This window comes from Podarcis raffonei, chromosome 1, assembly GCF_027172205.1.
Source record: "Podarcis raffonei isolate rPodRaf1 chromosome 1, rPodRaf1.pri, whole genome shotgun sequence".
NCBI lineage: Eukaryota > Metazoa > Chordata > Lepidosauria > Squamata > Lacertidae > Podarcis > Podarcis raffonei.
The window spans coordinates 50,369,881-50,380,923 of record NC_070602.1 but is presented as its reverse complement, the minus strand read 5'-3'; the positions used below and the strand labels follow the sequence as shown (position 1 = coordinate 50,380,923).

General features: G+C 44.2%; 1 protein-coding gene across 1 annotated transcript in view; it reads right to left on the bottom strand.

Moving 5' to 3' along the window:
* Positions 1-5,991: 5,991 nt before the first annotated feature.
* The window catches only part of ARHGAP1 (Rho GTPase activating protein 1), a 31,657-nt gene continuing 26,605 nt past the window's right edge, over positions 5,992-11,043 (bottom strand). The window contains exons 7-13 of the mRNA XM_053387066.1: positions 9,698-9,796; positions 8,948-9,055; positions 8,633-8,709; positions 8,168-8,245; positions 7,464-7,592; positions 6,916-7,019; positions 5,992-6,314 (exon numbers count right to left, since the gene is read on the bottom strand). Of these exons, the coding sequence (XP_053243041.1) occupies positions 6,135-6,314; positions 6,916-7,019; positions 7,464-7,592; positions 8,168-8,245; positions 8,633-8,709; positions 8,948-9,055; positions 9,698-9,796 (775 nt within the window). The 3' untranslated portion in view covers positions 5,992-6,134. The remainder of the gene's footprint in view (positions 6,315-6,915; positions 7,020-7,463; positions 7,593-8,167; positions 8,246-8,632; positions 8,710-8,947; positions 9,056-9,697; positions 9,797-11,043) is intronic.

Below are 11,043 nucleotides of genomic sequence, written 5' to 3'. Positions count from 1 at the left end.
CTGCGCCGCCAGCACACGATTTCCATTCTCATCCTGGGGCAAAGTTCTCAACTTGAGGTAACTCTTCCATGTTAGCGGAGTTTGTAACCTGAATCATTTGTAACCTGAGGCGTTTGTAACTCGAGGTATGGTACCACTGTACTGCTATGGAGATAATGTCTACATAAGTTGGCTTTAGTGCACTGACAAGAGAATCTGTTAAGGGAACATCTGCCTGCTCTCTGGTTAGTTACTTGCAGAGTGGCTGATCCCGCTGCAATGATCAAGTGACATTTGCCTCCCTACCAGCCAAATTATAGTTACTAGATCACTCGTAACTATTTTTTGCAGCTTCCCCCTGAAGTTTTTCCATATGATGGCAATGCCTGTATAGTTTCTCCTCTTCGCGCCAAGATGCTGCAATAGTTAAAGGAAGTTAGCCAGTTGCTGCCTGTCCCATTTGCTTCAGACCAATATATCTCTGCACAGAACTGCCATGGAAGGGCCCAATAAATACAGATGTGCCTCTATGCACGGAATATGCAGTGCTGCTGGGTTTTTTATACTGCTTTCTTTGTGGTTTTCCAAGTCTTGCTACTTGGTTCAGTTTAAGAGTAAATTATTCCTTAGTTAGACCTGATCAAGATATTAATTTACTAATGTAAAACGGGGATCCAGTTTTTTTCAGACTTTCAAAGATAGATATCTTACTGCCCCTTATGTGGTACTTTATTGCAGTAAATGAGAATACAGTGGAACTCGGGTTAATTCGTTCTGGAGGTCTGTTCTTAACCCGAAACTGTTCTTAACTTGAGGTACCACTTTAGCTAATGGGGCCTCCCGCTGCTGCCGCTGCACCACCACTGCGCAATTTCTGTTCTCATCCTGAAGCAAAGTTCTTAACCCAAGGTACTATTTCTGGCTTAGCAGAGTCTGTAATCTGAAGCGTCTGTAACCCGAGGTACCACTGTACATAGCTAATAATTTACAAGTGCTTTGGTTAAAAGGAAAAGGGTCCTCAATTATATTTCTTTGGAACTAATTTTCAAGAGTTACTTCAACATGTATTCATATACTTTCCAATAAAAATGTTATGTAACTTACTTGAGCTGTCAGCCAGAGGCCTAGTGAAAAGTCTTTATTTTAAAGAGATAAGTGGTGGAGCTGCTGGAAAATGCTAACTCTTCAACTACTTTAGTTACTGAAATACAATTTCATTTTTTAAAAAATCAACATGGTTTACAGCAATTCTATATACACAATAAAAACATTTAAAATCACAGGTCATCAACTACCTATATTCCAGACAGTGTGTTTCTTATTATGCATATGTCTGATGCCATCAAAAGGTTTTGAAGGTGAATATTGAATATACCTATTCAATCTCCAGTGGAAGAGTATTCCACAGGATTGGGCCAATGGCATGAAAGACTTGGTTTCTTGTTGGTGTCAAATAAGCCATACCGGGGGATGACCAGCAATGTGCCTACAGAGGCACTCAGTAGTTGAGCTGGTTCAGATGGTCCCAAAGGTACCTCAGGCCCAAGTTGTTTAGTGTTTGTAAATTAACTACCAAGCCAAGTTCAACAGCCTTGTATTAACAGGCAACCAGTGTAGATGTTTTAATTAGTGTTGTCAGCCATGTGCCCCCATCAGTCTAGCTACCACAATCTGCACCAGCTGGAGGTTCTGCATCAGGCCCAATGGCCAGCCACAGAAAGTTCATTGGAATGATCAAGCCTTGAGGTTACCAACACAGAAGTTGGTGGTAGTGCCATTCTTAAACCAAAAGCCAGTAAAAAAGGGGGGGGTCAAAGGCAGGGGCACATCCTCCCTTCACACAGGGGAAAACATTTGTCATACCCATTATCTAGCAAAGATTGATTTTCACCAGCTTTCACTTGGGGGAACATGATTGCCTGGGAAATGATCAGCTATGAGTTCAGGTTGGTGAACGTAAGATGAATAAACCTTAAAACTAGGAACTGGGTGCTAGTGATGTTGAAGATGAATATACTATATTAAATACAGTGAGTCTACATGAGGGTTCAGTTCCTCACTCAAAGTCAAGATTATGCACTCCCTTCCCTAAGCCCAGTAAACAAGGAATACCCTGCTGGGGGTGTGGGGTGCGGGATAAATATGCACAGGGGAGGATTTCCCCAGCTCTATTCCTCGTCTGCATAAGGTGATTGCACAAGTAAAACAAGCACAAGCTGCAGGTTTACTGTATATAGCACAGACAGCTATGAAGCAAGTAATGTAACAAAGTACAGCCTGAATAAAAGGTGGAAAAGTCCCATGATCAATTTACACCTACCAGACAGTGCTACACTGGGCAAAGGATGAACAAATAACCTTCTCCCTGAAGGGGATTAGATATGCATTTCACCACTTACTGTATTGTTGTATAGGCACCAGGTGGATGATACTAATCAGTCTCTTTTGTTGACTGATTCTAGAACAACACATTGAAGAAAAACACCAAAACTGGTATTGGCTTTGGGTTTTTATTGAAGTACAAAAAGTGCAAACTGTGAAATACAAGATTGGTACCATTAGAAGGAAATAAACATGGGTGTGTAAATTAATGTCACAGTAAAAATAAAAATAAAAAACCCCAGCCCTGCTCCCAATAAACATCAATGAGAACAAAAATGCAAGATAACAGCAACAAAAAGCAAAGCTGTAAACTCTGCATACAGACCCCAGTGGAGAACACGCAACCAGGGGTCACTTGGCCATCAAAGACCTCTGCTGAGTCAGCAAAGAGACTTGCCATAAGGCAAAGGTGGAAAACCGGCAGCCTTCCAGATGTTGCTGGATCACAATTCCCATCATCCCTGAAAACGGGCCAGGCTGGCTATGGCTAATGGGCACTGGAGTCCAACATCTGGAGGGCCACAGGTTCCCCACTCCTACCACAAGGCATCCAATTAGCTTCAGCATAAGCAGCAGCACCCATAAGCTGTTTTCACTACAGATACATGACTGACTGCTAGAGGTGAGAGCACAGAGTGTATTCAGGAGGTACCAAGACACTGATGGGCTTTATTAGGCAAGCAAAGGATACAATAGAGATGGAGCGCTCCACCCACAGAAGCACTGTGGCCAATATCTAACATGGAAGCTACATGACAAGGAGGCAGCCAAGCAGGTGTAGCACTGGAAGTTTGCAGGAGGACAGAAAACAATGTGCATCCATGGCGATCTAACCAGCTCTTGGCCTCTATTACAAGAGGAGCATGGAAGGACATAATTGGCCCTTTGAGATGCTGGTCTTCTAGTAATTCCAACCACTTGCTTGGATGCCTACCATCCTAATTCAGACAGCACACATGGCAGCAATCAAAAAAAGGGAAGGGGAAGGAAGTTCGGAGTTAACTGGCCAAAGATGCAAACTTAATTCGTAGGGTGCAGTCAGGCCTAGCATGCAGCTCCACCAATCGCCCACAATGGTAAGAGATTTGAAAATGGAAAAAAAATGGTGAGGGGAGAGGGCAATGAGGCAAAGCAGACATTGCTGCCATGTATGTACTCCAGGTGTCCTGGAAGCTCCCACAAAGTAGGGAAAGCAACAGAGCTATTTTACACTGGCTTACTTGCAGGGGTTTGTGAGTGCACTTTTAACTGTGTGCAGTAGCTAGCAATACAAAGATTTGCAATGTGTTTGGGGGTGGGGGAAATCACACACGCACACAAATTGGGAATCTGTGGACTTCATAAAAGTGTTACTGGGCAGCTATGACAGCACTTTCTCCCTCCTGCCTGATCTTGCTCCTAATCCTAAAAGAAGATGAGGAATTAATGTTACAGTGCAGTGGCTGAACCTGCAGCCTTGTGTCCTAAAGTGCCTGGGCCTTCCATTTCTGAGGCAATGATTTCCATGGAAACCAGCTGCTTCTCCTTCCAACCTGGGAACTCTGAACAGGAGCGAGCAAGTTAACTATGCTAAACTATTCTATACAAGAGACACTAGAAGGCAAAAGCCTCTTGCTCCTCCCATTGCTGTTCACTTGTTAGTGTTCTTGGTGAAAGCCTCTCCATGTCTCAGCTAAACAGAAAAATCAATATTCCCAACTGCTGTGTTGTTCCAAAATTTCGAACTAAGTTTATATGTTACCAGACTGAACACTTCCTATATGCTGACTGATCCTGTACCTTACGTAGGATGATGAACTCTGACCAACACATTAGTCAGCCCCTCATAATAGTGTCAAGCACTTCGGTTCACCATTTCCAGCCATCTGTGACAGATGTGGAATCCAATTCACTGGATCTGGCTGGGCTATGGGCACTGATAATTCACATGCAGATTTTAGTGCTGATCATTTGTTACTTTAAAACCATAGCACAGGCCTTCCTTTATTCAGTTTTAAACAGTAGCCTACTGTGCATTTACAAAACACACCTTGCCAGCTTCCCTCTAACTGTCTTGTGACAGGAAGCCACAGGTTCTGGGAAGGTGGAGAAAAGCACCTCCAACTTCTCTGTAATCCTGTGAAACTCCAAGCTTGCTATTTTACAGGGCCAACTAATGGGTTGGGTGCGGACAAAATAGCCTTACGACAGTTGGCAGTAATACATTGTGAAAATGCACTTTTACAACACTATTAAAAAGCAAAAGCTTCTATAGGCCCAGCAGAAAACTGCTATTTTTGAGAGAACACATTTGGCTTAAAACTTATGTGCTTAGGCCAATGGCTTAGCCTAGTTTAGAGTTCAGCATAACTCAGCTTTCTGATCTGAAAGGGGGAACAACTCACATAGGCAAGAATCTATGGAATAACCATACTGCATGGCTGCATAACCTTTCTCAGGTGAGAGAAAAGAGCAGCAATGCTTCCTATCTCCATGTGCCAAGGAAACAAAGGGTCCATCAGAGCCATTCTGGTATTCGCAAAACAACTATATTTCAGCTCAACAAGGACACAATGGCAGTGATCCTTCAATGAGAAAACTCACCTTCCCCTAATTTTGGCACAAGATTGCCCAGTAGATTGGGGCAAGGAGGTTTCTGCATAAGGTTCTTGAGTTTGGCCTCAGTGATCTGTCTTTTGCTTGAGTATGCTCTCATCACAATGGTAAGGCAGCAGCAACCAGAGGCACAGATGTCTGTGCTTCAGTTACAGGAATGGGCAGTGTTTTAATCTGGCCTTTGGCATTTTGAAGAGCTAATACCACCACAGCAGGCACCCCCTGCATGACTCCTACCGTCTGGCAGGGGGGAGAGCAAAACACACAAAATCACTATCCCCCCCCCCGAAAAAAATGGAAAACCTTAATGGCAAGGCCAGTTTCGCAGAGACACTCTCTTCAGAAGGGCATTACAAAAAGAGTGGGCTCCACAATATCTATGGGGACTAACCTTTAAATCATGGCAGGGAAACTGTAACAGCACCTACCACAAGTGCTAGAGTTCCTTGAAATGTACAAATAGCTCTCTATTCAGAAACATGGGCACTTCCAGGACAAAGCAATCTTCTTTTATACCCCATGTTTTCCATAGGGCTAGGGGTCAGCTTTTCCATCAAGGGTAGCAAGCTGGTTGTGTTCAGTAGTGGCCGTAGCCTTCCAAAATGGGAATGTTCAGAACTGACTTGGGTGCATGTGGAGAACCAATGTGAGCCAAAGAAGAGAAGTAGAAATAGATTCCTCTCAGCCAAAGGGCCACTGCAGCAACACGTATTAGTCCAGATCACACAGGCACCAAGAGGTAGGGATTCTGCTGGGGTACAAGAAGAGCTACTTGATGGGAGCAATTTGGGAAAGGAAGGGAACTGAAGGAATTAAGAGGAATATGGACACTCCACTTCTAGAGATGGGGAGGCCAGCTTCCCAGCCCACTTGACCACCCCTTCTCTCTTTCTTTCTTTCTTTCTTTCTTTCTTTCTTTCTTTCTTTCTCTCTCTCTCTCTCTCTCTCTCTCTCTCTCTCTCTCTCTGTCTCTCTCTCTCCCTCTTTCACGCACATGTGCACACACACACACACACTCAATACCATCTCCTACTCCTCTTTCACTCCACTCATTACCTTATGCTTTTCTAAGCTTGGCCACGCTTCCAAGATAAAGTAGAAAGGAAAAGGGGAGGGGGAGGGAAGGAAGGAAGTGGTCACAGTGGACACATGGTGTGTCAGCACAAACAGGCTCTCAATCAAGCCTCCAGGCTCTGGAAAAGCTCCCTCTGGTTGTCCAGTAGGAATTTGCTGAACGTATTGATAGGATTAATGGCTTTGAGGGTAATGGCTGCATCTTTGGCCCACAGCAGGTTTGGGCCAAAAACAACAGCCAGGTTAGTGTTGGTCATCTTGTTGATGTCGCTGTTAGCAGAGACCTACGTAGGAGGGAGGAAGAAAATACTTCATTTTAGAGACAAATATATTTTGATTCTGTCTTCCCTAGCTCCTCATCATCTGCCTCTAGAGAGCTCTAGGCTTATACACAAAGGAACATCCAATGGAAAGCATGCATGAAGAGATAACTTGCAGACGAGACACTAAAATGTGGCAGCAATAATTCTTGCTCCTTCACTGGCTGGAAATTTTAGCCTGAAACTCTTTTCTTCTATTGATTAATGGAAATAAAACCTCCTTTTGCACCAACTCCTCCTTTAATCATTTAGGCTTCAAGCTTTCAGAGAGAAGCATTAACAGATTACTTAAATGGTGAAACAGATGTTGTAAATCATAGCCTTTTGCGGGGTGTAACAGCAACAACCCCACCCCATTGGCTGTCCCCAGCATCAAGTATCCAGATGTACTCTACTTCTTAACACACAGGCACCATTTAGTTACTATAGTTCGCAAATTCACAAGAGAGAAAAGCCTAATTCACCCTGAAAGCCATTTAAGCCCATTCCTATCATCGTATCTTGTGGCAGCAAATTTCAGATGTTGCATACATGCTGTGCAAAGAAATGCTCTGGGACAGCTCACCTGCACAAGGAAGGACATCAGTGAACACAGCACTTGGTAATTTTCTTCCGGGAGACTCTGGAGGGTTTTGCGAACAATTTCCACACGCTTTTCTTCCTCTACACCTGGAAAGGAAAGCAAGTGGGGCATTTATACCAGCAAGCAAAGTCCTAGCTTTCATGTGGAGAGACGGATTGCAGAGGAAAAGCCCTCAAATAGTCATAACCTTGGATCCCAAACGCCTTGCAAGTCAAACGTTTTGGCTCCTGAACGCCACAAACCCGGAAGCGAGTGTTCCGGTTTGTGAATGTTCTTTGGAACCCGAACGTCTGACGGGGCTTCCACGGCTTCCGATTGGCTGCAGGAGCTTGGAAGTCGAACAGACTTCTGGAACGGATTCCGTTCAGCTTCCAAGGTACGACTGTACTAGAATTAGGATACTAATTACTATACTGCCCTGGGAAAGAGTAATACAGCCAATCTGCTGTAGAGTACAGCACAACTCTGGGTAGAGCATATTTAGAGGAGTTTTCTGCTTTGGGATCAGGACACTCTCGGTAGCCACTCACTGTAGAAACTGACGACGTCATTGTAGAGACCATAGGTGAGGAGAGGCTCAGGCAGCTCCCGCAAGAAGGTCTTGAGAATCACAGCCGGCAGGTGCACGTCCTCATATTGCACAAAGTCCACAGGCAGCCCTGGTAAGAGAGTGGATAGGTTCAAAGCCATAACTAGAGCACCAAGGCTGAGCCCCCTCCACCTGGCAGAATAAGGAACTTATCCAAAGACCAGGAACTGGAGGCAGAAGCATGGCAGGAGCAGGTAACACACTGTCAAAAAAAAAAAAAAAAGGACCAGTGGTACTCAATCCTCCTCCAAAGCAGCAATCATTAGGAGCATTGCAAGAATTGCTCCAAAAATACCAGCAACAGGATTCCAGCAAATATTAGGGAAATGGAGAGACACACATCCCAGAGGATGCAACAGAGGAAACAGATTATACATTGATCAAACATAATTGCTGTGGAAGGTTAAGCACCTACTTTATCCAGGGGGTAGAGATTTAGACTGGAATAGGTTTATGTCAAAAGGAATAAACTCCTTGGATTCCAGCCAAGTTTCAAACAGAGATCTATTCAGAAGTTAAAGCACATTGTGGAAGGGCACAAGTCCAAAGTGCTAAGGGCAGATTTGGGGCCTAGACAAAAAGAATGGTGGAAAGGAGCAGTGGAGTAACTTAAGCAGACTTCTGGAACCTAATGCAGGCACTTACCCATATTATATTTCTGCTGAACTTCTCTGACCGTCTGGGTGTTTGCTGATCGTCGGAAAATCCCCTCTGTGTTAAGAGCTGGGGACAAAGAGAAACAGAAGAGCACAGTCTCAGGGAAGACCTACCACACATAACAGCAAGTCTTTCCAATAGCAGAGGACAAGGACATCCTGAAAGCCACATGCACAGAGACACTTGCATGGGAACAGCTATGCAGAAGGCACTTTGGGAATTAGGTTAGTAGAATCCCTGAGCTCCCTAGTGTTCAGTTCTGCTGTGTCTTTCTGAAGACCAGAATCAAATGGCAAAAAAAATAGTAAGATGGGCAGTGGAAAAAGAATGAGTCTGTGCTAAAGCATCTTAAAAGGGCTAAGCTGATGCAACAGAAGGGTGCTGTTGGGAGACAAAGGACAGAGGATGTAGCAACAAGACAAGTCAGAAGAGGGTTCTTCCTAGCTCACTCACCATGCTGCTGCAGATAGGCAATGGTCTCCCTTACCACAAGTGGAATGGGATTCTGATCCAAGCTCTTCTCCCGTAAGCTGTTGAGAAAGGAGAAGCTTAGACTCTTCCTGTCACTTCCCCCAAAGAAACATCTTTGAATCAGACATAATATCCAGTGTATCACTGGCCCTGATCTAGAAAGCTCAAGGCTGGCAAAAGTCAAGCTAACCACAGGTGCAGATTCAAGATGGTTGGAAAGCATTTCCAGAACTACCCACAGATAGACTATAGGTATCACTGGTCCACCGAGAAAAGAAAAAAGATGGGGATACTCACTGCTGGAGAGAAACTCCAAACTGTTGGTTTGGCAGAGGTGGGCGTGGTGGGGTTACTTTCTGAGGCACTTGGGAGGGCTTCTGCAGGGATCTCAGATATTCATCATACCTACAGTGAGAGACAGACACAAACATGTATGTATGGAATCATTCTAAACTACACCAAAAAGTGCTAAGCTGGTATCCAGTGTCCCATTATCCTGTAAACACAAGCCCAGAGGCCCTGGCACTACGCTAGTTACAAGCTACTTCTTGTAAGAACTACTTACAAGCTACTTCTGCTACATCAGTTGCGAGGATCCTTTTTTAGCCCGAAGACACACTCCCTCTTGGGAAACCTTCTGAGGGTCACATGACAATAAAGAGCAAGCCATGCAGAGGAGAGAGTCATCTCAGCAGCTCACAACATCATACTGTATGTGCTGACAAGTCAGACTCCCAGTGTCCCTTCGCCACCCCACTCCCTCTCTGCTCACCCTGTTCTCCTCCCTCTTACAGCCTCCTCTACAGAAACAAAAGGTAAGCTAGTAGGCAAAGTGGATAATGATGATGATGTTGATAATAATAATAATAACAACAGGTATAAAAGCATAATGAAACATCAAACAATAACAATCTAATCCAATATAAAAAGTCACAATAACTTTAAAACAAACAACTTATGTCAAGCAAAGCAACATTAAACAATCCATCAGAATCTAATAGTAAACAGTAAAATTAGACACCAGCAAATAATTAAACATGCTCTCACTTTAGCACCTGGCTTGGGATACCCAGCTGCTCCAGTTTCACATGCTCCTCCAGGTCACTCAGGTAGTTTGCATAGAAAATCTTCCGTCCAAACTTAAAGCTGCAAGACAGGTGACAAACCAGTAAGAAAGAAATTAGGGTACAGAGTAGCAGCACTAGTGAGATGAAGAGGTAAAAATGGTACCGAGAACTGTGAGGCAATGCTTGTGTACCAGTTGCACCACTCTGCAGTTCCCCAACACATAGGCAGGGATTTGTCCATTACTGAAATACCCCAGCTAGGCCTGACAATGTGCTAAAAGGTACTCTCTGGTGCCTCAACCTGGGGATTTTGCTGACAATACAAGTTATGTCCTTTGTTATTTCCTCCTCATTCTCTGGCAGAGGCCAGGAAATATCTGAAGCAAGTCTGGGCTATTAGCCAACTAAAGGACAACAATGCAAGCAGGGGCCTGCATGTCAGGGTCAGTCACACAGCATAAGTCAGAAACAAAGTTTATCAAACCTAATTCTTCAGTTAGACAGAAAAGAGGAAGCAACAAGCTCCAGTGAAGTACTAATCTGCAGGACAATTTCCACACTCTCAGAGATCAAGAGTATGCAGGAACATGATACCCACTTTCCTCTGACCTCATAGGACTACATAATGCAATTCAAGGCACACACTGAAAGCTTTGGACAGAAAATGGAGGGGATCTTGCAACTATGACAGGATATAGCTGACATCAGTGAGCAACAGCTGTCTAAAAATGATATGGAATATACAAGATGAGCCATCTATGCATATCCTTGCAATGAACAAACCCTCTAGGAGCCCCACATTATAGAAATTATAGCTTATAGAAATTAGAGCCAATATTGTGTAGTGACAAGCCACGGAGATGCAAAGTGGAGATCTGAACCTGCAACTGTGGGTCACTTTCTCTCTCTCTCTCTCTCTCTCAATCTAATCTATCTCATAGAGTTGTTACTGTTAGGATATTTCCGTTCCACCTTAAAAGGGAGCAGGATGTTTGTATAACAGCCTGCGCGTTTCCTGTCTCACAGGATGTTTATGTTTGTCTGTTCCTTTCGTTTTCAGCTGTTTTGCCTGAGCAGTCGGAGCAGACGGTCATGTCTCCTTTGTTCTGACCAACGCCTAGCAAACTGTAAATATGCATGTTCTGCTCTCATGCTTGTGCAACTTTTTGCTGTGTGAATTCTGCTGTCAGAGTGTGCACTAAGCCTGAGGCTTAGTGTCGCTGAATTGCTGATATTGCCTGACTACGGGAGGTCGATGGATCGTCCGGCACCGAGCTTGGGGGCTCAGATGGACTTTATCTCCCTGGCAGTATCCCAACAACAGGT